Here is a 27,833-nt window from a genome sequence, read left to right as displayed (position 1 = left end):
AATCTAATTTTTTTTAGGAAACAGGTAATTATTTTTGTGCATAAGAATTCTATGGTATGTGTTTGCCATTCTGCCTGGTCATGCACTTCTCCCTCTTGCGCCGAAAACACTTGAAATAACTTCTGAGTCTTTTTTTCCTTAAACTGCAAATTAATTTCCAGTAGCAGATTTTAGGATTTTGGGTTTCTGAAAATCATGTGCAACAGAAATTTTGTGCATAGCGGAGGCATTTTACATTAGTGCCATCTTGTATGGATGATATCTGTAGCTTTTTAAGAAGGAATTTTAAATTAATTCCAATTAAATAGGTATGGAATGGCGTTTGCAAAGGGATAAGCTACACGATACGTAAGGGAGATGCTAAATGTAACTACTAAGCAGTAGTATTTGTTTGAAACTACAGTTCTAAACTAGAGCAAGGAGAACACCAGTTCTCCTTTGTGTAGTCTGAAATGTAAATTTGTCAGATTACGAACTCTGCTTATTTGAAATTATTAGGTCTTAATATTTTTGTTTTTTCTTTTTCTTCCGCATTCCCCTTCCTTCCCCTCTCCAGCTAAATGGCCTTAAAATGGCAGATGAGCCCATGGAAGAAGGTGAACCATATTCCTACCACGTAAGTATGTTTGATAGACGTTCAGTTTAGACGCTCATTAGCATGACTTCCTTTTGAAGCAAAATTTCTGCATTCCCTGCTCTTTAATAACTTTTGAACCTATAATTTTATTTGACCAGATCTGAAGAAGCTCTAAGTCTCAAAGATGATTTTAAAAATTAGTACCTGGGTAGGGGCCGTAAGTGCCTTGTTTTGGAAAGTTTGCCACATGAGGCAGTGCTTTATGGAAAATAAAAAGCACTCTCTGTGTGCTGGAGAGAGCATTTACAGATCCCTCGACCTCAGAAAATGCTTGGGCCAACCTTGAACCTTTTATACACCATGTGCTTAATGTTGCTTTTATTACACTGTTATGTGTTCTTTGTATTTTTAATGTAGGTGCTGTACGCTCATCTAGAGGGTACTTAATTCCTGCTATTTTAGAACAGAAGTAATTTTTACACTAATATGTTAATTTGACTTCTATGTAGAAATACCCCAGATGAAGCCTGTTGAGCATGATTTTTGTCCTGTGCCTTGGTGACTTGCACATGTAGGAGATGCTAAAGATGAGTGTTCCGTATGCTGGCTAAATCTGGGACTAAACTTCGGGCTGATTCTCGATGTGGTGAAATGCCTGACTTTTCATGGAAAAACTGGCCATCGGTTTTCAGCACACACCTCCATGTATTTTTTAACAGGATCATGCAAGAAGTTAGCAAGTAGATCTTGGTGCCAGCTGGAACCACTGCTTTGTATTGCAATAAAAACTTTTTGAGTAAGTGATCTGGAGAATAAACTCATGGGGGTAGAAACGTGGTGCTGGTACATTTCCTGGTGTGGAGCAAGTATAGGAACCATCAGTGTCAGAGGAGCAGAGAAAGACGAGCAGTGGGTTGTCTCAGTCTTTCACCGTACTTGAACCAGAAGGATGTTGCTGAGCTTGTTTGTTCAGTGCTTGGAGCTACGTACCAGTCAAGCTGTAACGAAGTAAGATGGCACAAAGCCAGAACCGATTGCGGCATTTCTTTCAGGGCTTTGTCTTCTGTTGAACCTGCTGGGAATCGTTGCCTCTTGTGCAAGGCGACTCGGTGGGAGCTGGTACCTGAGCCCTGAGATAAATTTGCTTCTCTAGCAGCAGAGCACAAAGACAGATAACCAAATTTGCAGTTCATGCAGGCCAAACTCCAAATGAAAATGAAACTGGTTATATATCTGTTCAACCCATACGTCAGTCATGTCAATTTTTAGTACTTCAATGATAGTTAAATAGATGAAATTATATAGACATTTGTTGTAAAGGTAAAACATTTTATACAAAATAACTCATTTCATACATCTCAAGTTATTCTTTATTTCCCTGGAAAACATTTTCCTCCTCAGTTCACATTTAGAAATACTCTGTCTCCGCAGCAACCACGTGTGATGTCACAGGCTAATGACTCAAGGTGGGTGATAAACAGAAGAGCAGGTGAACTCTTAAAGGTCTTTTTTCAGGCAAAGGTTCACAGTGTTCAGGAACACAAGTTAGGATGGTGAAGTAAAAAGGCTTCTGAATAAAGTATTTACATATTTAATAGAAATAGAAAGAACCAGCCATTGTGTCTGTTGTACAACTTGGTGTATAACTAGATGACTTGCTGCTTTCATCTGTCGTCAGACGGCTTGAAATGCTGGTGGTCCTACCTGCCTTAGATTCCAGGCATGTGTTTAAAAAAAAAAAAAAAAATGTGCATCTTTCCTATGAAAATGTATATGCATAGTTAGCAAGATGGATGGATCTAGATAATTCTGTATCAAGTCTGATAATGCTGATTATAAGTTTTAATGCATGGTCTTGGGCACCAAGAATTTCTGTAGTCAGCCTGATTATAGAATGATGTTCTTTGCTAAAGCCAGCTGTTTCATCAAGTGCTCAGGTCTTTTTCTGGTGCTGTTTGTACCTGTCACTGAGGGGAAGCAGTGCCCTGTAGGTTGGTAGGGTGTTTTTCTGGTCTCTCCTAAGAGAAGCTTTCAAGGGGAAGACCTAAAGAGAGGCTAGGAGGACAGTTAATAATTTGGATACCCTAAAAGCAAAGTACTACAAATCAGATGGGATTTTCTGCTGCGATTGGGTTGTATTTCACTGGTATTCTTGATAGGGCCGAGGGGTGCTGCTCCTTTTCTACATGAAAGCTGAGGTTGCTGTTGTAGGCCTTAGCACATAATTTTTAGTTTTGAGGGCACTTATTTTGACATCTGACTTGTTTTGGTTCACAGAACCTTCTCTTACACCACGAAAGCTGCAATACATCATCTGATTTGTTTTCGTCATGAATGTTTGTCTTTTCACAATGGTAGCTGCTGTGCCCCTGCTTTGCTAAAGATGAGAGTAACAGGAAAAAGTCAACAGAACACTAAATCTTTTGCCTACCTCAGAATTACCCTTGACTTTCTGAAGGAGGTCTGCACACAGGGGAGTCTTTCCATGAGCTCTGCGCCCCAGAGCTGCGTTTCTTCTACTGGGTGCAAGAAGTCAGAGTTCTTAAGATGACTCATATCTTATTTACGCTCTTCAAACGATGCATATTCCTTTAGCCGCAGCTGCATGACCGTATTTATTATTTGCTGCTGTGAAAAGCAATAATTACCTGAAATTATGAAATTCATTTTAGCTTTCATTAAGCCTATTTCAGGAAAGGGAAAGATGAGAAGAGTAATCACCGGGAAAACTAAAGGCTGCTAAAACAGAGGTGAAGCACAGAAGGATCATCTTGGACTTGGTTTAAAAGTCTGTATTTATTCCTTTCATGTAAGAAAACCCATCTTTGCTGTAGCTGTAATATTTATGATGAAAGGAAATGAGCATTCTTTGAGAATTTTATTTCAGTTTAGGAATTTTAGATGCATTTCTTTAAGAAAAGATGGATGGGAAAACTCTTCATTTGAACAGCTTTCTTTTATGCCTTATTAGAATTTCAAATATTTTAAAGAAAGAAACAACCGAACAAGACAAGAGCAGGCATTTACATGCACTTCTAACGAGAGTTGCTTAATTCAGGCCTGTTCACTGTTGTGTTTTGTTTGCCTTGAAATAATAGGATGAAGGAAGTGTGAAAGAAATTCCTATTACACACCACGTGAAAGAAGGATGTGAGAAAGCAGATCCAGCACAGTTTGAACTACTTAAGGTTCTTGGACAGGGATCTTTTGGAAAGGTAAGGTAACAAACTGCTTTCATCTGATGTCCACTTTGAACCTGCTTTGGCTTACCTCCCTTATATCTGTAACACTACGAGGTGAGGTATAAACCTGACAGATGTGAGTAAAAGTAGATATGCTCGTGTGGAAATTGCCCTGTTTTGGAGGAACTTATCCATCCTGTTTTGCAGTTGGGTGGGGAGGGGTGTGTCTGTTTTCATTTTTACTATGATAGCGTTTCTGATTTCACATTTTTTTAGAGGAAGAGTGATGTCTTTTTCTGTCGAACTATCCAGACATTCAAGAAAGATAGTGCTGTAGCAGAGCTGCTGGGAATGTTTGAAAAGATATCAACAAATGTTGTCTTTTTCCAATCTTGCTCTGGTGCCAAGGGAGCACTCTTTGTAGCAAGACACCAAATCATTCAAAGCAGCAGCCTCAGTCTCTAGGCAGAAGGGTGAGTCAGTAGCAATTTTGCGGAGGTCTGCCAGGGAAAGTTACGGTTTGCTTTAGCTGAACAGAGAGGCGTGTTTGTGGTTCACCTGGACTGGTATCTGCAGCTTTGTGGGAGCAATGGCACCAACAGCAAGGGATTTTACCAGTTGGGTTGTAGAGTTAGGGGTGGGTTTTATGCAACACCTCTGGTGTTGTCAAGCTCTACCTAATGCCATGGCTGTTTGAAATAAAATAATGTTTTCAACTGCCCCAAGACTTTATTGCAGCATCTAGTGAGGAACCAGAATGAACGATATCTCTGTTCCATATAGGTTGCCTCACATCTTCTGTAGTTTAGGTTGGTGCTTGGGAGGCACCAGCAGGGTAATAAACATCATTAGACACTTCTGGAGGAGATGGTGATTTGTCTTTTAATGATGGTGCTTGACACACTGTGAATGTTTGACTTTTTTCAATATGTGAAATCTGTAGTGATGTAGGTAAAGGAGAATGGTTGTGGTAGTTCTGAACTTGAACCGAAACTGACAAATAACCTGGGAAATGTATTTCAGTTTTTTATTTTTCTGGTTTTGTCCCATGATCTACAGCTAAAAGACACAAAGTGAAGAATTATTCAAATAGTTTATATAAGAAATATGGCAATTTTTTGTTAAAATAATTTCTTCTTGTAGTGTGCCAGTTGGTGTCATATTGCAGAAATTAAAAATCAAATGTCTTGGTCCCTAGTTTGAAACATATTAATTGAAATATTAATCCTAATGTATAAGAAGTTTATTTTTTTTAAAACCAGATGCTCAAACTAGATCTCCTGCAACACATGACAAATTGACAATCAGCTTTATATATGTTTCCATTTTCCTGTTCTGTTGGCTTTGCCTGTCTCATGGCAGGAACAAACCTCTGCATAGAGTTGTATCAGAGAGGAAAAAAGAATTAGACATTAGACAGGCATCCTGTGAATAAATGGTAGTTTAGAAAAGACTTCAAAATATTTCTTAATGTTTTACAGCTTAAGAAGCACTTCTTTATCTGGTAGTGTTGGTTGCCAATTCCCTCATACACTTCTCGTCTTCAGAGACTGAAAGGCTCTGTGTATTTATTGCTCCTGACTCAAGGTGTCTTAAGGTCTCGTGGGGTACGGACATCTTAGCCCTGACTGGGACAGATCCTTACTTTACAGAGTTCAGACTCTGATAGTGCGTAGGGAATGCTCTGGGTCAGAGTCCCCCCAGATTGGTGAGGCGTCTGGTTCAGAGCTTTTGAAAGGCAGTCCTTTGGTTCAGGACCCAGGTTTAGGAACTGGACAGTAACTGTTGCACATCTGAACAGAGCTCTTTTCATCTAGCATTTGTTGTTTTCTGTTGAAAGGGGAAAACAAACAGCGAAGATCGGTGGCTGTTGCCTTGGTGGTGTTTGTGTTCCCTTTCCAGTTCATACTTCCCCTTTGGGTTTGGCAAACACAAGGGTTGTTTGCTCTAGCCCAGTATAGTGCTACATCCCCTACCTGTCTTTTTTGACATCTGTGCAGGATTTAACACCGCTTCATAGAAATTAGGGTTAAACCTCATGGCCGTTACTGAGTTTCTTCAGCCCTTGATAATGTTCTGAGGCTTCAGCACCTAGTCTGCTGAGAATGGTCTTGGATTCGCTTGGGTGAATGGCTTTGCAGAACGTGTCTCCATCTTGATCGTGCTTTACAATTGAACAACTGACCATTGCATCTCCATGAGATGCCGGATTATGGAGACTTTGCAAATTATATAGATGGTGCTTGAGTAGTTTTCAGTGGCAGCTATTTTGGTCCTTATTAGCTAGAATTTGGAACTTGTACATTCTCACAAGCTGCTAGTTAATAAGCATGTACAAATATTTTAGTGCTTAATAATATTTTTACTTTTATAACTGTGACTGTGTTAATCACCAGATGTTTTCTTATTTGCTGGTGTTTGAATTACTTCCTTTACTATTTAAGCATCAACAACATAACAGGAATCAGTGCTAGAGGTCAGTCATTGGGCAAAACTCAAAACAAAAAGCCTGATAAACCTGAAACATTATGACATTTTTAATCTAACCAGAGCTTAAAATAAAAACAAACCTTCTCCCAACCCTGTGCGGTTAGTTCAGTGACAGTGTATGAATTTCTGATTCTAGAATGGAAAATTTGGCCAGCTTATTTGATTTTTTAAAATAATTTCTAGATATTTAATAATTTCTAATAAAGTATATGTAAATAAGCCTAGCTTTAATGAAATCTGAATAAGGTAAGATCAGAGAGGCAATTTTGGGTAGCTCTTGGCATTCTTTTGTGACTTGTACTTTTTTTTTTTACAGTACAAACATTCCTCATAGCTTATAATTGCTATTATAAGAACAACAACTTAGAAAAAAGGAGCACATACCAAACTATTTTGTAAATTGAAAGACCTGGTAGTTAGAATATTAGTCAGTGGAGACACATGTATTTGTGCTGCATCATTTTATCTAATATTATGCTTTTCTCAGTGTCAGGTTATATATCATCTATCTTTAAAACTCCTCTGGAAAGAAAAGAGTAGAAAAACCTGTTGGAGTTGCTATTCCAGAGGGAGAGGGTGCTTTGATGTTAAATGGCGAGGTTTCCTTGCTTTCGTCTCACCACTCTTATAGAATTCATTAATATAGACTGTTACATATTTGAGAATTGGGTCTTAAACCTCAGAAATCTCTTAGGAGGTGGCAGACCAGGCAGGATTGTCATTCTCCAAGACAGTAATATAAAGAAAGGCATTTATATAAGTACTTATTGGATAAGTACTCATTTAAACAGCTTGCTGTAGGAAAGAATGTATAGTTTATGACCAGTCTGAATACTTCAGAGAGCTTGATGGTGTGTGTACCTCTAATCTGACTCAGGGAATGCAATTTTGCTCTTCCTTTAAACATGTGTACTTCCAAACGAACACTGAAAGCTGCCTGAAATTAATAGAGGGTTTGCAAACACTTTGTGATAGTTGCATATTTAATTACTAAGCTTGCTTATGCAAAAAGATTTATTATGAATATTTGGCATCTTTATATTTCTTGGACTTTTTGAGGAATGGGACTAGGGACATGCTGTCTCCTTGTCTCTATTAATGAAGTTAAAAGTGAAGACGTAATAATGCTTTTTTAGTGAGGTTGATGTAGTGTTTACATAAAATATTTTTAGCAGTAATTTTATAAGTGGTGTTTATATTACCAGGTCTTCCTTGTACGTAAAATAATTGGTCCTGATGCTGGGCAACTTTATGCCATGAAAGTTTTGAAAAAAGCTTCTTTAAAAGGTATGTGTATCTTTTGAATTGGAACTTTAGAAAATGGTTTTCAGTGCACTTTTTTATCTTAAATGAGGCTTGTAAATGCTTCTTTCTTTTTTTTAATCTTAAATGTTTTTCAGTGAGTTCATAACTCTTCTCTGGCAGTATCTTTTTTCTAGAGTAACTTGTAAGTTCATGTTTAAGAAAGATTTTAAATCTGGCCAGGTAGCTTTAATTATGTAGTGGAAAGTACTCTTTCAAAGTTTAAAATTGCATTATTTAATCCTCTTTAGTCTTTTCACTATATTAAAACAATTTAATAAACAATTCTCTTGTTGTCTTTTGTGAAGTTGGAACTCTACTGTGGTTAAAATTATGAAGCCTTTCCCTCTTGTTATAGGTGCCATAGCAAGCCAACGTGCTGTTCTGGCTTTCAAAAGGCATTTTAATAGATGCAAGTCTGCTGTGTTTGGATAGGGACTGTTATGAGTTAAAGAGGAAAAACGAATCTTAAAAGACAGAAAATATATATCCAGTACAGAGTTAATTCAGAGGTTGAAGGTAGCTGCCTGAAAGTGTGGATGTGAGCTTTTTTTCTTGAAAGTAATATGGATTATCACAAAATATTGGGATATGTCGGAGAAAAAAATAAAGACAATCAGGAAGTTAGGGCAGGTAAGAAGCAAAATAGAGTTTTGCTGTCTGAAAGCATGTGTTGTAAAAGTTAAAAACAAGGTAACAAGGAAAAGTATTTCTTTAGACGAAAGCATGTGTTGTAAAAGTTAAAAACAAATAAGGTAACAAGGAAAAGTATTTCTTTAGAAAGCAAAGGCTTTCCACAGGCTTAATTTCTGCTCCCTTTGTATTATACCAAATACATTTGTTTCATAGTAGTCTTTTTTTTCTTTTTGTTTCCTCAGTTCGGGATAGAGTTCGTACAAAAATGGAGAGAGATATATTAGTAGAAGTAAATCATCCATTTATCGTCAAACTGCACTATGGTTGGTATTTTTTTTTTGTTAGTTTCTTTACTTGAAGGCATAACTGATCTTGTTCTTTTTCAGTTTCGTAGTGTTCAATTTAGGTTCTAGCAACTTTAAATCACAGGGCTAAAAAGGAATGTAAACACACGTGTCTATGAAAGTTTTAGGTTAAGTCCTCTTGAAATTAAAGATTTGGAAAATTCCTACAAGTTGTGCAGAGATATTTTACTTTTCATTGAGTAAAACCAAATCCCAGTAATTAACATACTTGATGTTTCCCTGTTTGACAAAGGAGAGAGAAATGAACAGTATTTTAATGATTTCTTATGACTAAGGTTGTCTTGTGTGAAGAAGCAAGAAATCATTCAATAAATTACCTCGTGCTGCTGAATTATTTCAGTTCCATAACAAAAGTATTGCCTTTCACTGAAGTTTCCAAGTTTTAAGAGCATTCAGATCTGTTTTGTAGATCATCTTTGTCACACGATTGATTTTTTTTCTAATTTTTTTTAAAGCCTTTCAGACTGAAGGGAAGCTATATTTAATATTGGATTTTCTCAGGGGAGGAGATGTATTCACGCGATTATCCAAAGAGGTAAGCACCAAAAATTTTATCTCAGCTCAGTGTTAGGGGTATTTTTGTCAGTATAGGATTGTTTTCTATAGCTGTTTCCCCCATATTTCTTGTCATAGACAAGTCTTTAATAATTTAGTTGGGTGTCCCTTACATATTCTAGAATATATTCTATAACCTTAAACATGAGTGTGTATTGATTAGTAGCCTAAGTTTTAATTTGGTATCTGCAAGGTACAATTCTTCTGTCTGAAAGTGTTTTGTTGCTTGGAAACCTAACAGAAGTAAATTAAGATTTAGCAGTCAAGAAAGGGGATGTATCGTTGTGTTCCCAATCAGCTTAGGTGCTCCTAGAAGACCACATCTCTGAGATTTCTGCTGCATTGTAAAATTTCGTAATACTCTAATAAAATCCTAATGCTTGATCTCTCAAAGTGTGAACACTGAATATTTTTGAGACCGCTCCCCTTCATCTAACATTGGCATGAAACTGGAACTTTGATTTTTCATTTTTATTTTTGTTTTCTGGAGGGAGAGCTTCAGAGGAGGGAATGTGACAAAGCCTGATTTTTTTTTTTTTTAAACATTTGTCATAAAATATTTACTATATGTTACCTTAAGTATTACAAACATATTTATAAGACTTATTTTCTTTCTGCAAACCTTTAAAGATGTAAGTTTTTAATGGCAGTTTCTCAACAAATTCAGAGTAAGAGCTTTTCAGTGTTTTCAATAGCGTAAATACATTTATATTGCTAATGCATAGGAAAAACCACTTTCTTAAATGAGAAAACTGGGTATCTGATTTTTCATGACATGAAGGAGGTTGTGGTATCCCCAGTATGTAAGGCCATGAGATAGTTTGGCTTTTTTTCCCCCCTATATACTTTTTGTAAAAATAAAGCAGGCAAAAGAGAAGGAAGAACTTAAAGATGGTTTTGTTTTCCTTTTTTATAAAAAGCTGACCTTGGCAAAACAGTGATCATGTCTGAGAACTGAGCTCCAAATTAATTAACCATGAGGCTAATATGGAGGTTAAAAGCTTAAACAAACCAACCAACTTGTAAAGGGTTATTGGAACAGTAGGTAGGAAAGAGGTCAATCTCTGCTTTGATACAGGGTGTCTAATTATAGAGGAGATTCTGGTAGAGCAGGAAGAACGATTCTCTTGCGCTAACACAGCTGGGGTTACTGAGTATGCAACATTCTAAATTAAGGGATGCAAGTCCGTTCGTAATACTAGCTGGGTGGTTGGAAGAGGTATGTATTCCCTTTGGGAATAAAGAACTAATAATTGTAAAGTTTTCTTGCTGTTAAGGCTCTACATGTTTTTGGAAGACTTCAGTTACTTTCTATGCTATCTTTTAAACACTATGTATATAGATAAAAAAAATCAGACCTTTTTGTTTTCTGGTGGGGAGACCAGGTATTTTCAGAAGTACATGGTAAAACAAAGACAGTGGACAGTACACACGAGGATAAATTCCCCATGGCATTTCATACTTTCTGCACGAGGATTATTTTAAATTAGTTCGGTTTAGTATGAGGTTATTAAAACACTTTTGTTGGGTTTTAAATTATAATGTGGGTCTGAGAGTTTCAGCTGTGGAAGTGAAATGAGTATATAATGAAGTTTTCATTGACAACATTTAATGATGTTCACTTGCATCATGTTTAATTTGACACAAAAAGTAGTTTTAAATTAAATTATTATTGGGGGATTGTAGATTACCATCTAACATATTATGAGATTTGCATTTTGACTACTCCAAGGAGTAATGATATCCAAGGTTTCCTCTTGATCTTTTGGATATAGGCTCAAAATAGTATCAGCATCGCTCTTTAAAAAAATCAAGGTGCAACTTTGTGTAGCGTAACAGCTTTATTGTTCATGCAATGTTAATACCTATCATTATGGAAATCAGGAAGGTTTCTGTTGCCAGTAGAACAGATTACATATGTGCAGTTCAAAGTACCGGTTAGTGTGCTACTAAATTGGTAAGCCCGGTTGCCTTAATTTAAGTCTCGCTAGCTATCTACTGTGCAGTTGAGACAGCTGTTTCCCTTGTTCGTGGTGTTTTCAGGGAATAGTTCACTTAAATAGTTCATTTAAATCTCAAATTCAGTTCCAGTAACTTAGAGATTACTAGCATCTCTACAATAATTTGTAGAACATAGAGCCAAAGCTGGTATGATTCTTGTATATGGAATTAGAAGCAACCTGTTGGGTATTTAGGATAGAAATGCATCTCTCAGATTCTCTATATGGAACATCAGTCAGTTTTTTAGTATCTCACTAGGGTTGTTCAAATGTCCTTTCCCAAGAAGAGCAGAGTGGGTTCTTCAGCTCCCACTGCAGATTTTCACATTGTTGTTATTTTCACCAAAGTGTTCTATTTTGCATATTTTTTCTAAATTATTTCTATTTTTTTTTTCTAAGTAATGTGAATTCAGAGGCAGTCACCCAATACAGCAGTTGTATACTAGATTTTACGATGCAGTGGAAAACAGTCTGTATAGGACTGTGGCAGGAGTGCTGGTGGTCAGTAACACCAAACAATTAAATTTGTTACCTTAGAAGTTAGCTAACGCTCTGCAATAACTGCTGATTGTTTTAAGTATTGCAGGTAGTTATTTTGTGTACTTGATGATTAGCCTGTATTAGTATTTCATTTCTGTTAGGTGAATTAGTGATTTATGAGTTCATAAGGTACTTCTAAAACTTGTTTTGAAATGTAGGCGGACAGGAGTATTTTTTTTAGATTACAGTTTTAAAAACTGAAGACAAGATCAGAAGGTAAATCTATACAGTTCTTATTAGGTTATGTTTACAGAGGAAGATGTGAAATTCTACCTCGCAGAACTGGCCCTTGCTTTGGATCACCTGCACAGCTTGGGAATTGTATACAGGGACCTGAAGCCAGAAAAGTAAAGTAAAATGTATTTTACCGCTATTATGTGTATTTTGCTTGTTGCTTTGCATTTTCACTCTAGTGATGTAAAAATTTTAAAATAGTTTTGCTAGACTATGAAAACAAACATAAAACGTAAAAAATATATGTATGATTTAAATGTAATAATATTAACTTGTTAAATTAATAACAGAAGTTGGAGATCAACATTGTTAACTGTTATATTTTAATATTGTATGCAAATGTTCCTCTTTATGTGTATTGGTGAATGTGAATTTTAATTTTCAGCATTTTGCTTGATGAAGCAGGACATATCAAGTTAACAGGTAGGTAACACTTACTAGTATAGCATTTTCTGAACATATTTCTGTATAAGCTTTTAGTTATAAGCCTAAGATATGTGTAGTGATGGCTGGAGTATGCGTGAGCCAGTATTTATCAGTTTAGAAAATTTTTTATTGGATGGACTTTTTATAATAAATCTGTATCCCTTCCCTGTATAATGATTTTTTTTATGTGAAATGCCTTTTAACCAAAAATCAAGAGGTTATAGACTCAGGCTAAAGTTGCTGAGACTGCTGAAAGAGAGCAGAGGTGCTTTTGGTGTAAAAGATTTTAGTGCAGAATAAGACTTCTGAAATACTGCTCTTTTGCATTTCTGGATTATCACTTTTAAATGCATATAAAATTGCAGAAAAATGTTCCATGAGGAACAGTTAAAATACATCTCTTCTAGGTAATTATATATACAGAAAACTGAGTGTTTGGAAAACAAATTGCTATGAATTTCAGAAAGCTTTAAATTACATTTAAGGTGATAAATATATAAATTTCATTATCTATTTTGACCTACAGATATTGCTGTTAGATTCCAAGAGAAAAAGTAGTTTTTTACACTCTCAAAGACTTGATGGAATGATGGTGATAGAAAACATGTTTATAAAATGCATCTGTTTTGAAATTCTGCGTGATATATTTAAATCCAATTCAATCTTGAAATTCTCACTTCCTTCTGAAAGTGGGAGGAATAATTGATGGGATTATTGATCAGCAGTCACTTGTCCTCTGAAAACAGGGATGCTTGAGAGCCTCCTCTTGAGAGTTGAGCTAGTATCGAGGACTAGTGTTCAGTGGCATTGTTCAAACTAGGCAAAAAAGGGTATTCTGGGAATGAAGCGAGCAGATATGCAAGACTCTACTGAACTTGAGTCAGGTTGCAGAAATATGTTGTCTTATGTAACAACAATATTTTTAGTCTGATTTTATTTATTCATCACCCAGTAATGCTAGACTATGCAAACTGCATTCTCTCTGAAACTCATTTTCACTGCTATCCAGTTTTTTGTGTGAATAAAGCAGCCAGTAAAGAGAAAATGAGAACTTCTGATTATCTTAGGGCTCTCAATGTGTAGTATTTCACATACTGAATTATTTTGATTAATAATATTGATGGCTAATCATCAGTTTAATGACTTCTAGAATGGTTTTGGTGGTACGGAGTAAACTAAATGTCTGAAGTATCTCTAGATATCTTCAGTTTCTTGTTCCATGAAGTGCTAGAATAATTGCATAATATTCCTGAAAGGAAACAAACGAGATCTGTCAACACTTTGATTTTGAAATACCATATACAGTATTGTGGTTTTTTTCCCTCTCAAGTTCTTTACTGGCTATATTCTTGTAATGCTGTTGTTGTAGACTTTGGACTCAGCAAAGAATCAGTAGATCAAGAGAAGAAGGCGTATTCTTTCTGTGGTACTGTAGAATACATGGCACCTGAAGTAGTAAACAGGCGAGGGCACAACCAGAGTGCTGACTGGTGGTCCTTTGGTGTTCTCATGGTACTGTATGCTTCCTTGCTTACCTTGCTTAAGGTCACAAATACGCTGCATATATCTAAGTGAATGTGAAATAATGTGTTTAGAATAAGCTTGTCCAGATCTAATTATGAATGTTTGGGTAAGGGGAAGACAGAACTCAATAGCTGAATTGCTACTGACATAGCAAGTTGAATAAAATTTACTATTCACCTCCTTAGCCCTGTAAGGAGTACATATCAGGAACCACAAAAATCATACGTATAGCCCATTAGTAGTTTAGAACAGTTGTAGTCAGGGTGAAACTACAGTTTGTACATTTATTTCGCATGGTTCTGGATAGTTAAAGAAAAGAAATCTGAAGACTTGGTTTGATGGAATATTAATTGTGTTTTTGTAAGAGTAAGCCTGTTGAATGGATACTGGAGTAGTGAAATTAGTAACTGCTGTCACTTATGCCTTTGCCATGATGTGTTAGAGCATCAGGCTGAAATATGTGTATTGACATTAAAAGTGAAGTATTGGTTTAGAATTTTTTCTTCTTACACTTCTCAGAGTATGGCGATGTCTAAAACTTGGTTATGGAGGGGATACTATGACTTTAAAATAGCTTATGAGTATAAAATGTTCCTACGTCGTCATTATGTTACACTTGCCGCTGTTATTATCATGTAAACTGCCAATGAAAACAAAATTTTAGATTTGTGAACTTTTTTGCTGATCTTTTAAAAGCTGAAGCCAGCATGTCTAATGTAGCGATAGGGAAGAGTACAGTAGTTAATGCTTTGTTTCAGTGGTTGGGGGAGGAAGTGTTGATTTAGATTAACGTTTGTTCTTTTCAGTTTGAAATGCTTACTGGTACACTACCATTTCAAGGTAAAGATCGAAATGAAACTATGAATATGATACTGAAGTAAGTATATCTTCTTACTTTTTGGAAAGTCAGAAAATGTAATTTTTAAGCATGTTTTAACAGCTTGTTATAACTCCTTGTGCTTGAAGAGCGTTAAGATAGAACAGGAATGAAAGAGCCAAGCCCCTTCTCCAGCAGGGTTTAGATCACGGACCTTGCAAATACTGTTAAGTACTTGCAGGAATTAAAATCTAAGGGATTAACTTTTCATTGTAGGTGTATAAGAAAGATGAAATAGTACAGTGGCTTACAGCAGCGTTATTTATCACTTGTGGTTATGCTACTGCTACAGCATACCTTCTGCTGTAAGCAGTAGGTGCTTTGTGTAGGTATATATGGAGAGTGCACTTACATGCTCGCATTCTTCATATTCAATTACCACTGTTACAACAGAAGCTGTCTAACGAGACAAACTGGGTAAACTGGTGATTAGTAGGTGAAGTTGTTGGGCAACCATGTTCTCCTCTTCGTTTGTGCTTAGCTAACAAAGAATTTCCTTTAGACCACATGCAGAGCCTTGGGCCTTTTGAGGGGGTGATAGGGAAGGGGATGAGAGAGACGCTCTGTTCTTACCAACATGCAGCAGTTTGAACTTATCCTGAGCGTGAGTTCACAGTGATGTTACCTGTGATAGCAGATGAATTAGTTCACTCGCCTCACTTGGAGCTCTAAGTGATGGTACAGTCCTGCAGGAGAATTTCTTGCCTTAGCGTAGTTGTTTTCATAAGATAAGCTTGGTAAAGTCAGTAAGCTTTTATATGATGGCTCAATTAGCTACTTCTTGAGGCTCTTGCTGCAAGAGAAATATTAGCAATCACTTCAGGGGCAGGTAATTTGGGATTTGGGGAGTTTCTTCTGATGTTGATTCAGGTAGAGGTATTTTGGTGATAACTTCCTGGTGACGTGAAGATATCTTTGAAAATACTTATGTATTCCTGAGATAATAGTTTTACTCTATTTTAGCCTAAAGCTTGTTTTGGGGACATGGGTGGGATTTGGGGTTTTTGGTCTGGTGTGTTTTTTTTTTTTTTTTGGTTGGTTGGGTTTTTTTTCTTCTAGAAAACCACTCGTATAATGTGAAACTTAAAGCTGATGAGTTAAATGTGTACATTGTACAAGACTTTGGAGTAGATCCTTGATACATCAAATTGTGCAGTGAAGTCTATGTAAGACAGTTCTTAGATATATTTCTTCTTCTTTTTCTGTTTTCCTTTAGAGCAAAACTTGGAATGCCTCAGTTCCTCAGCCCTGAAGCACAAAGTCTTCTGAGGATGTTGTTTAAAAGAAACCCATCAAATAGATTAGGTTGGTTCATTCATTTGGATCTTTCAAATAGGAGTAGTTGGGTTGAGTTGATTATATAAAGAAAGTAGTTGCTAAAGACTCTAAAGCTCTGGATGGTCAGTAACATTTGGGTTTAGATACCATTTCTTGTTAGCTTGGATCATGATTTCCTGGGTTTGGCTAATGAATGATTACTTTCTTGGCCCAGTGACTCTTAGCAGTGAGCCAAAGCTTTGACAGTGTCAGAGCAAAGAATATTGACTCTGTATTTATGGGCTGCTTGTACTCTGCCTCCCGGATGAGGTATACACTACTTGGGATATTTCTGCATTTACAGTTCTCTCAAATAACCATGTCTGTGCAAATTTTTTAGAAATGGACTAATTTTTAGTGTAATCTTCTTCAAAGATTTTACACAAAAGTGTTTAAAATACATTATTTTCTTTGTTCAGGAGCTGGTTCAGATGGAGTTGAAGAAATCAAGAGACATCCTTTTTTTTCTACTGTTGACTGGAATGTAAGTACAAAATTATCTGAATGATAAAGCTGTTTTTAATTTTTCTGTGTGTTGTAGCATTATAAGTATTTACATCTGAATAGGGCACAATAAACACTGCAGTACTGCTCACTGACATTCTGGCTTCTACTATAATCTTCATTGGCATCTGGAGCTGTAGTATTTATGGTGTAGAGTGTATTAATTATAAATTGTGCATTTACTTTTTAAATTATTAAGAGTTGTGGCATTCTACAGCTTAAGTTATCTGTTAGCATTTGTAGTTGGGAGAAGATGCTGATGTTCCCTGTATGCAAGAATTCTTTTCTTCAGTCAGCATCCATCTAGTGCTTCCATGCAGGGCACAGGAACTCTGTGGCTGTAATTCTCTTTGACTTCTCTCTAGCCACAGCACGTTCCTATTTTGTCAGTCATGTTCCTTTCACAGCTGGAGTATTGACTCTGGTGCTCTGAGGGGATCAGAAGTCTGTACAAGTTCGTGATTGATTGCTTAAATTTTTAAAAAGCATCTTAATGCATTTTCTCTGCGGTTCTCTGAGCTTTTGAGGTGTGTTTCCCAGAAACATTCCCAAAACTATGATGCTCTGTATCAAATAAATCCACTCTGGAAACACTCCTTTGCTATAATGCCTACAAAAGGATAGACGCAATAAATAAGACATGGCTGTGCTGGCAGGACTACCTGCAATGCTGGCCAATACTGTGCTCAGCTGTTTCTTTAAGGCCTGTTGTCTTTATCTCTTGTATTTGCTTCCAAGGTGGTTCTCTAGCTGTGTTTGTGCAGCATCTGCTATGGAGTCCTGATTAGCAAGTAGAGTTTGCCATAACACAAATCTTCACTGTTTTATAGGAGTACAGTTCGTAAGAGAAAGCGGGGTTATTACAGCTTATCTACTTTTTTTTTTTTGTAAGGAACTGACATTGAAATAAATAGCAGAAAGGAAGTTTGAAAGATCTGCAGTTCTCTATTTTTTTTTCTATTGCAGTTCTAACTTTTTTTTTTAGCTTGCCAGTGCTTTGTATTTATTTTAATAATGGTGGTGCTGATGACCACTTCTGTATTGAATCTCCTCATTTCTTTGGGATGAATTCAGGTCCCTTTTCCTTGGGTTTTTTTTTTTTAATTGAAATATGTTGCATGTTCATGTGCAGGAAGAGCAAATTAAAAGAACTGCAAAAAATAGGTCTGAAAGGATGAGAGAAATGCCAAGATGATGTTCTCAGAACTTCCTGAAGTTTGCATGTGGCTTCAAAGTCATTTGACATGGAATTTTCTCTTCTGTAGTTGTAAATGGGAGTTATTGCTGATTTGAGACCACTTGGGCAGTGCATTTTTGTAAAGCATGTTGAGTAAAGAAGGAAAAAAAGGAGGAGCCATTGTTGCCCAGAGGGATATGCCTGTCTCTTATGAGGTCTTTGGGACCCCAAATAGAAAGATAAAGACTGTATTCCATATCTTCCCTTTGGGGTGGGTTTTTCAGGGTTCTGACAAAAGAGTGAATCAGGTCTGAGATGATGATAAGAAGGTAAGTTTCAGAAGTACAGATCTGGCACTTGAGGCAGATTCAGAAGAATAAGGAGAAAGAGCACTCTATTGTTTGATTTCTTTGGTAATATTTCCCATAGCATTTCAAAACAAAGGTACATGAAAGTAACTGTTTTTCATATATATTTGTGGTTTTCTACTTGCTATATTGTATTCACTCTTTCAGAGAACTGTTTTAATACAGCAATAACTTTTGAGTTGCTTACCCTTTAGCTTGGCAAAATTACAGCACTTGTGGAAGTTTCATTCACTCTTAGTTACATGACTTTGTCCTTCTACTTTAGAAACTGTTCAGAAGAGAAATTCAACCCCCATTTAAACCTGCTTCTGGAAAGCCAGAAGATACCTTTTGTTTTGATCCAGAATTCACAGCAAAAACACCAAAAGGTAATTGTGCGTGGTTATAAATTGGTGAGGTTCGTGGGACAAGAGGGGTCCAATGAATGTTACAACAACAAAGCTTACTAAGAGGAAAAGCCAGTGATGAAATGAAAAGGAGAGGGTGCAGCAGGGCTCCAGTACTTTGAACGAGTTTGTTCTGTTCCATAGGTACCTACTCTTTGAAATATTCTGCTAAACCTTGATTCACCAAAAAAAAAAAAAGTAATATTAACAGCTGAATTATGGCATCTAGTTATGGTTTAAAGTCAGACATGCAGTGTTTGGTGGGGGGAGTACTTAATACAATACTAAAAGTAAACTAAATTTGATTGTAGCTGTGATTGTTCTTAAAGTCAGTATTCCACTGAAAATGACTTGCTTTAAGTAACTTTCTTGAGCCTATTAATTGTCATCATTATTAAAATTAAATCTTAAAGCTAGCATTATAATAACTTTTTCATTGAACTGTTCCTTTGACTGCCCATGCTGGATTTGACTTTAGTTGGTGTTTCAAAGGTAGAGAAGGGTGAGGAAAGTGTACAGCGGACAGGGTCCCTGTACTACTAGACCAGTTGCAGAGACATCTCAGTTTCAAGACACTTGTGAAAATTTACCTTTAAAATATCCCTAACATTATTGCACTCTGAAAATTTCCAAGTAACTGAACTTGAAATCAAAGACAGTAAGTGCAAACCCTTATGGCTTAGTATGCCTCAAGTTTCCCCTGAGGTTTTCTTTTGTGAATTTTTTTTCTTTACTGCTATGTCCAACTTTTGGAACCACTTGTTGTGTTTGTTTGGAGAATGTCTGTGGTTCTAATAGGCTACGTGGGTTTATCAAGCTGTGCTTACTGTGAAATTTCAAACAGTGAACTCAGAGGTGCACATATTATATGTAAAATATAATCTGAGGAAGATTGGTTCTAATTATTCAGTAGTATTGCTAATTGAATATTGTGTTGCCTCTCTTCTGCCTTGCCAGCAGTACATATACCACTGAAGAAGCCAAGTCTGTGGACACTCTTGTTTGTTATTCAGTCCTTGAACCATAAGACTGATCTTTATTTCTTTGTCATAAATAGTTTTGTATTTCAGCAAACTTCTTCCTAAAAACATGTATTAATGCGTTAATTCCTGCAGTGTTTTGCAGTTTTGGTTAAAATCCAGGAATACTGGCTTTGTTTGTTGTTGAAATAAGAGAAGACAGATAACTAACTAGAAACTTTCTTGAACATCTGGTGTTACTCTTGTTTGGTTCCCTTCCCTCGAAATATTTCTTCTGATGTATTTCTCCTGAATGTTAAAAAATAGCCTTGCTGGGATATAGCCATGCTAATCAAATGTGTATGCCACTAGATTCTCCAGGAGTCCCACCCAGTGCGAATGCTCATCAGCTCTTCAAAGGATTTAGTTTTGTTGCAACTACTACTGTAGAAGATCACAAAATATCACCACTCACCAATATACTGCCGATAGTACAGGTAACATTTGATTTTTCAGGAAACTTTTTTGTCGTGCTAAAGACTGACCAATATTTAGTGTTTATAGTCTGTTCTTTTTTTGTTGGGGAGACTATTATAAAATGTGCGTTATTCAAATGCTTCTGGGGGATATCTTTAAATTTTAAAAAGCAGGTTGGTGTTTTTCTGGAGGCAGAATTCAAAAGAGAAAGCATGGGCAAGCAGAAGAAACTTCTGCTGTTGAAACAGTGTAAGGGCAAAGAGTGTGTCTTATTGCTTCACATAACAGCTTGTATGTGTTTGGTTTTCTTAAAGCAACTTCACGGAAACAGCGCCCAGTTTACTGATGTGTATGAACTGAAGGAAGATATTGGTGTTGGTTCCTACTCTGTTTGCAAGCGATGTATACACATAGCTACGAATATGGAGTTTGCTGTAAAGGTACTTGGAACAAATTTCACTGTGACAGTTCTGAAATTATTGTGTAGCAGACTTGTAAACCTAACTGCAAGAATTTTCCAGTTACTGTAGCTGTTTATACGCTGTGAGAAATGAAAACCGGTGTTCACTTCATTTGTTTAAATTGTGTGTTGGCTCCTATAGCTCTTCTTTTAGTGGGTGAGGTTATAGCCTTGAAGAACTGGCTTTGCAATTACAGTCTTGGAGCCTGAAAATATTGTACAATGGTGAGAACACCTGAAATAAAATAAGATCCGCAAGGGTGGAACTGGGCTGCGGGGAAGTAGAGATGCTTCAGACAGTCCATTGCATCTCCTTGTCCTTTGGAGCAGAATGGTTTGCATTAATGATACAGTTTTAACTGGTAGCAAGGATAGAGCAAGAAATGAATAAACAGAGAGGTATGAAGCTGGAGAATTAATTAGTCATGACTAGTAAGTAGTAATGAACTCTAGAAACTTTTTATTCTGTTGTTGAAGTGAGAATACAAATACAAAAAAGTTTCTCTGTGAAATAGACTGTGTTTAGCCAAGTTGTTTTTCCTGTTGTTGTGTTTTGCAGATCATTGATAAAAGTAAGAGGGATCCCTCAGAAGAAATTGAGATTCTCATGCGTTATGGACAACATCCAAATATTATTACTTTAAAGGATGTATGTACCTCTCTTTCTCTGCTACATCTTATTACATAGTAGTCTATAAATGTGGATGTAGGGAGTTTATGGGGATTCTTAAATTTTTTTTACATAGTGAAATATATTGGGAGAGCAGTACATAAAGGGCTAAGTATTGAAAAATATGACATTGTCCTGATAGTAATTTTTTCTAAATGCCGTTTAATGAACTTGAAGTAAGAAATGACATAAAGGTTAGGAATGCCATACGTGTGGGTAATCTGAGTCTGAGAAAGCAGTTGCGTGTTGTCCTGTCTATGCAAAGTGGTAGCAGCTAAAAATTGTTCGTGGAGGGGAAGAGCAACACAAGAGTGGTAGGACTACTCTCCTCTTCCAACAGAAGTTGCTAGACTGAAAAATTTAATTCCACATCATGAGTTAACAATTGTTTACCTCTGCGTCTTACAGAATGACTGTCTTATACTTCATGCTTTAAGACTCCTGAATTGCAGAATTAAATTTTTCAGTCCCTGCTGTTTGTGAATGGGTGAACAGTCTAGTCTGTAATTTTCACATTTATCAGGATGTATCATTACAGATGTTCTTTTTTTAATATATATGTATGTATTTATATACATATCTACTTGTCAAACTTCTCATCAGGTGTATGATGATGGTAGATTCATATACCTTGTCACCGAACTGATGAAAGGAGGAGAGCTGCTCGATCGAATTCTCAGACAGAAGTTCTTCTCGGAACGAGAGGCTAGCGCTGTATTATACACTATAACTAAGACTGTGGACTACCTGCACTGCCAAGGAGTGAGTAATTTCTTCTATGACGTAACTTCTTTCACACTTCTTAACAGATGCCTTTTGTTACATGCTTTGGTTGGCTTGTTTTTATGGCAGAAGGGAACATTTCTGAGTATTTTATGACAAAGGTGCATAATGTAAACAACTCATCCTGTTATTCTGGGAAGCTCTTTCAAATCTTCTTTTACAGTTTATGAAACAGCAGATACTTGTTCTTTTATGCTTGTTGGCAAATGGTAACGTGAGTTCCAGTTGCATTATGAGCTGGTGGGCTTTTTTGACATTACTAGAAGTAGAATATTTTTTTTTTACTCGAAAGTTACATGGTTGTGTAGAGCTGTTAATGGGTATATTAAACTAGGGAATAGTTTTTTGAAATTATGTACAAATGTATATGCAACTTCTAAATGATAGATTTTAAAATTTCTTTGTTTAAAGGTAGTGCATCGAGATCTTAAACCTAGTAATATTTTATATACGGACGATTCAAATAATGCTGATTCTATCAGGATTTGTGATTTTGGATTTGCAAAACAACTTCGAGGAGAAAATGGACTACTTCTAACTCCGTGCTACACTGCAAACTTTGTGGCACCAGAGGTATCTTAAATTGCCGTGTGTTTTCTCTATGCTGTTGTTGATACATCAAGTACTTAAACTTTCTAGGAGTGCTTTAAAAAAAAAAAATCTGCTAGTTTTCCTTAAATATAGTTATACATATTTTCTAAACACTGGTGCATATGTTTATAATAAACCTGCTTTAAAAATAGCAGAATCCACCCTCAAAAACAGGATGTAAGCCTGTTGAAAATCTTGAGGTGATGCTCTGGGAGTGAGAGCTATTGTCAATAGTTGCTGTAACCTGCATATTGAAAATAAATAATCAAGCCCCTGAAATTACGCTGGAGGTGACTTACCCTTCCATAGGCTGTGTGTCATGGTATTGGTTTGGGGTGACTTTTTAATATATGAAGAGTCTTTAAGACTCTCTTGTTTTGCAGGTTCTCATGAGACAGGGATATGATGCTGCTTGTGACATATGGAGCTTGGGTGTTCTTCTTTACACAATGTTGGCAGGGTGAGAAATACTTCTTTGCTTTTTTTGTTTACCTAAAATTCCAGCACACTGCATTAATCCATGCTTTCATTAAAATTGTGAGATATTACCTCATTGATTTGAATGCAGAACGACAGAGACACTGAAATGAAACACGGAGCTGTGAGTAAATGCGTACATAAACTGTACTGTTCCAGGTTTGGATTACTTCATATGCTCTGGTAATCTAGCATAATTTGTGTTTATGAATCACTTCTATTTAAATTGAAAGTCTGCACTGATTAGAGTCATTATTAAGAAATTAACTAAAGACATCTTTTTAGTCTGCATTTCCCTTCTATTCTACTCAATTAACCAGAATTATGGGGAAAATAAAATAGAGTTTCGAAGATTAAATGCTAATACAAGAAGTATTTAATAGTATATTGTCTGTTTCTGCTGGCACTGGGAGATCTAATCAGAATGATTCATGAGATTTTACCAATTTCTTGCAGCTTCTTACCTGTAATGAAGCATTTTGTGTTTTTGTTTATTACTCTTTCCACAGCTATACTCCATTTGCCAATGGTCCTAATGATACTCCAGAGGAGATCCTGGTACGGATAGGCAGTGGAAAATTCTCCTTAAGTGGAGGCAACTGGGACACTGTTTCAGATGCAGCAAAGGTCTCGATGTGTTTTGTTTTGTTCTTATGTTTTTTATGGAATTCAAATGAGCATCTGCTGAACTTCATAGAATAGACTAGTCTGACATGGTAGCTTGCTATTATTACCTGCCAAGTTTAATGCAATAGGGTCATCTAGTCCAACCTCCTGCTCAAAGTAGGGTCAGCTGTGAGATCTGATCAGGTAGCTCAGGGATTTATTCAGTCTGGTTTTGGAAGCCAGGGGTGGAGACAGAACAGCTTGCCTGGGCAGCCTTTTCCAATGCTTGGCCTGCTGTAATGAGGGAAAATCTCCTCCTTTCAAGCCAGAACATCTCTTGTTTTTCTTTGTCTCCATTCCTTTGGCCATGCTGACTGAAGGAATGTCACCCTTCTTGGATGCCAGGTCACACTGATGGTTCAGGTTCAGTTTCATGTCTACCACAACCTCCTGGTCCTTCTCAGCAAAGCTGGTCCCCAGCCAGTCAGTCCCTGCCCTGTACCTGGGTGACAATTTCTTCCTTTCCAAGTACTGGACTTTACTTTTGTCCTTGCTGAATTTTGTATGGCTCTGGTTAGCCCATTACTCACTGCATCCTGCCCTTGAACTCCTTAGTTCTTTCCCTCTGCCTCCAGTTTGGTGCCCCACTGCAGACTTGGCAAGAGTGCACTCTCTTGCTTCCCCCAGGTCACTGGTAAGCATTTTAAATAAGGTAGGTCCCAAAATAGGCTTTTCTAATCATCAGAATTTTTTTAATCCTTGTTTGTATTGGACCAAACTCAGATGTTTATAGGATTCCTTAAATGGAAGGATGACTCTGCAGTTGTCTGTTAGTTCTAGTAGCTAACCAGTCCTGCATTAGCAGGTTCATTTTTTGTAGGGCAATTTCTTAAATGTTCTTCAGTGCTGAAGTCATTAGGTCTTTTCTTTGTTAGTACTTTTCAGCAATTAGGCTAGTACTTTAACAGTCAAATATATCTCGATATCTTGCCAAAAATCTTGATCAGCTTGATTATGCAGCTGTCCTTATTTAAAGACTGCATCTCTCATCAGCTGCTGTATGTGTGTTCTGGGTTCGGTGTTAGCCTGGTCTGTAGGTATCTTAGTCACCACTGTTACCTTTTATAAAGCTTGGCATTTATATTGAATCTTTTCCTGATCCTTTGGAACTGCACTATTTGTTCATTTCAGTAGGAGTGATTCAGAATACTTGTTGGCTGATGCTGTCTTAGTACAAGTAATTCACTTCTGTATATTTAAGAATGCTTAACATTTTGTACCTAAAACAAAGGGAACATTCTGTTGGCTTGTTCATATTTTGTTTTCTTTCAAGCTATTCCTGTCTGTGTTCTGTGCCCTTCCCACCCAGCTTTTTTTTTTTGACCAACGTTGTAATTAGTGTCTTATTACTAATGCTTCTAAACAGGCAAAACCCAGTGTCCATTTCTGGTGGCTTTACTCTTTACATAGCTCCTTGAAAGAAAAATTATTTAATAGTGTATCACTACATAGAATTCAATTGTAATATATAGTCAGCAGACCCCAAATGTGTCATGTGAATGAGGAGAGATGTTTGCAAATAATAGCTTTCTTCTATAAAATTTTTCTGCTAAATTGCAATAGGATTTCTAGTCTTTTAAAGATTGTATTAATAATAAACTGAAATATGCAAAACACAAACAACAGTAAGTTCCTTTACAATAAAGCTTGCTCTGTTAAACTGTTTAAATAGTACAACACATTGTTTTCAGACTTCTGCAGTGTCCAGGCACAGAATGATCCAATTTATCTGCTGATTTGTGTGTGTGTTTGCATTGTGTTCATCCCTGCCACATAGAGCACTTTCTTCATTGCTTCCGTAATTAAAGCTTTAAAGCCTGTACAAGATATTTTAACTGAACAATATGTGTATTTTTTGTTTTTATCTAGGACTTGTTATCACATATGCTTCATGTAGATCCACATCAGAGGTATACAGCAGAGCAGGTATTAAAGCATTCGTGGATAGCCTGCAGGGACCAGTTGCCGCATTATCAACTAAACAGGCAAGATGCACCGCATCTAGTAAAGGTAAAACAACCTCGAGACTGAGTGTTGCTTGAGCTGGTGGATGCGCAGTGAACTGAGTCACTTTTAGAGCTGCAGGCAAAACTTTTTTTTTCTTTAGAAAACAAGTCAGTTTTCTTTTGTTTTCCTTACTAGGTACATATTTAAGTTACATAAGTAGACAAATTATTGGTAAACTAATTTTTTTAACTTACATGTAAAGGAAGAGATGGGTGTTTTGTTTTCAAAAATAAAGGTAGCTTTGGCCATACAGGAACCTGATAAGACAGTTTTCTGAGACTGAGCCTTCCATAGGTCTCCTAGCATTCTTATTCAAGAGATTTCTTGGCATTTGTTTCTATGACTGGCTTATATTGTGCTTTTCTAACATAAATTCATTAACTACGCTGCAGTTTTTCCACCACTATTTTATCTGTTTGTTCTGTAACTGTGTTTCTGACTTGTGACACAAAACTGTATATAGACAGCTTTTAGGTTGACTTCTGGTTTTGTTGGATTCAAAAATAAAGACCTGTGATAACTGATCCTAATTGTGTGGTCTTCATAGTTCAGGACCTGAATAGCCACTTGAGTGGCACATTTGATAAGTTGATGCTAATGTTGCTTGGAAAATAGTAATTCTGACTCGCACTGAAAGGTTACTCCTACATCTAAGGTATGTAAAAGAAATACAGAGGAAAGAGAAAGAAATGTCAGATATCCATGCTTAGAAGCTTGAAGGATTCAGTGATTTTTTTTTTAATCTTTTTTTAAAACAAACTGTATAGAATATGCATGACCTGCCTTAAAGTCCTGGGTTTTTTTCATGGAGTTAATTAAGAATTTAATATTCAACTGCTTTATTTTCTGATATAAAAGACTGTAAAGGTAACTTTTATATTTTATTGTTCTCTAGGGAGCCATGGCTGCTACATATTCTGCACTGAATCACAAGACATTTCAGCCAGTGTTAGAGCCTGTTGCAGCCTCAAGTTTAGCTCAGCGACGGAGCATGAAAAAGCTAACATCAACAGACTTGTAGATCCACTGGGACACCTTAGCAAACAGAAGCAAGGGGAAAATCCAATAAGTGGCTCTATTTTGCCTGACCTGTGATCAAAAGGCGTCTATGGTTTCCTGCTACACTACTTGAATTCTGTAAAAGTCCTTTTTTTAAAAAGAAAAAAAAAAATCCACAGGTTCATACTGTGTTGTTTTACAGGCCGTATCTGTTAAATTAATTTAAATATCAGGTACACCATAATGAATTTCTCTACACTGTCCTTTAAGAGATCTGTTGCAAATATTATTTCACATTCTGTATAGTTTTGCTGGGTTCATTTAAGAAAATGGTTTAGGGGACCGTTGCCAGTGCCCAAGTTGTACAAAAAGTGTCAGTGGAAGGTTTTTTTCACATCTTTAGACCCTGTTGTGAAGGACAAATACTTAATTTTGTAATTGGGCACTTAATTCATTCAGATTAATTAATTTAACTTGTTCATTACTGTTATGAAAAGCTGACTGAAGTATTGTGCCAGTATTAAATGCATTCGTGTTAATTTGGAAGGTCGGTGTTTGCATGGTGCTGGTAACTGATAAGTTTATGTGAAAATACAAACAAAAGGGATGTGTAAGCTTTCTACACTCTACCCAGAAACTTAATTTGATCGCTTGTGACCCAAACAAAATGCTGGTTAACAAATGGCTTCTTACAGGAAAATTATTATCTCGAGTTGTTATCATGAATGGTATTGTGTCCTGCACTGAGCTGGAGAAAATAAGTATAAACTGTCAAAATTAAGGATCTAAATAACATTGGTACCAGTTTAGACAGTATCATGCAATCCAATACTTTTTGTTATTTAATACTGTCTTTCCATTTGTGCAATGACTGTGTTACGGTTTCCTCCGCAGTCATTTCCACTGAATATACCCAATATTAAGTTTGTTTGGCATATTGGACAAACTGACACTTTATTGTAACAAACTTGGCACGTGGATTTTATGTTTTATTTATTTGATTTTTACAGAACATTGCTTCTATCTGGATCTCTCGCCGCATGTACAAATATTACAGAACATAAATGCAAAATTCTGTTTGCCTAACTGTAGGGGTAGCTTGGGAAAATAAATAAGCTGTGCAGTGTGCCCAGATAAGGGAGTTCTGACCAAGAAATTTCACAGTTACAGACAAGTTCCTGACAATATCCTGTTGCCAGCACTTGCTTGCCCTCTCTATCTTGGTGTTAGAGCTTCAGCTGTTTCTGACTGCTGTGGTGGAGAGGAAATGAATTTCAGGGCCAG

At 36.5% G+C, this 27,833-nt stretch overlaps 1 protein-coding gene across 2 annotated transcripts; it reads left to right on the top strand.

The window, feature by feature from the left end:
* Positions 1–558: 558 nt before the first annotated feature.
* LOC104458847 (ribosomal protein S6 kinase alpha-6) lies at positions 559–26,720 on the top strand. Of its 2 annotated transcripts, XM_010080377.1 has the most exons (22): positions 563–596; positions 2,182–2,198; positions 3,676–3,792; positions 7,455–7,536; positions 8,430–8,510; positions 9,008–9,087; positions 11,888–11,994; positions 12,267–12,304; positions 13,677–13,819; positions 14,638–14,708; positions 15,925–16,013; positions 16,445–16,509; positions 18,340–18,442; positions 19,792–19,916; positions 20,211–20,336; positions 20,916–21,005; positions 21,630–21,788; positions 22,221–22,382; positions 22,784–22,860; positions 23,387–23,504; positions 25,413–25,553; positions 26,446–26,720. In XM_010080377.1, the coding sequence occupies exons 1-22, from the start codon at positions 572–574 to the stop codon at positions 26,569–26,571; spliced, it is 2,142 nt and encodes a 713-aa protein (XP_010078679.1). In that variant the 5' UTR covers positions 563–571; the 3' UTR covers positions 26,572–26,720. The 2 variants fall into 2 exon arrangements, with proteins under 2 accessions (XP_010078678.1, XP_010078679.1); XM_010080376.1 differs by lacking the exon at positions 2,182–2,198 and having other exon boundaries at positions 559–616.
* The last annotated feature ends 1,113 nt before the right edge of the window (positions 26,721–27,833 follow it).

Source organism: Pterocles gutturalis, unplaced genomic scaffold (assembly GCF_000699245.1).
Source record: "Pterocles gutturalis isolate BGI_N339 unplaced genomic scaffold, ASM69924v1 scaffold14129, whole genome shotgun sequence".
Classification (NCBI taxonomy): Eukaryota; Metazoa; Chordata; class Aves; order Pterocliformes; family Pteroclidae; genus Pterocles; species Pterocles gutturalis.
This window is presented reverse-complemented; position numbering and strand designations above follow the sequence as displayed.

Coding starts and splice junctions, on each gene's coding strand:
- LOC104458847 (XM_010080376.1), top strand. CDS start 572: ATGGCAGATGAGCCCATGGAAGAAGGTGAACCATATTCCTACCAC. Junction 9,088..11,887: donor TCACGCGATTATCCAAAGAG/GTAAGCACCAAA, acceptor AGTTCTTATTAG/GTTATGTTTACAGAGGAAGA. Junction 13,820..14,637: donor GGTCCTTTGGTGTTCTCATG/GTACTGTATGCT, acceptor TGTTCTTTTCAG/TTTGAAATGCTTACTGGTAC.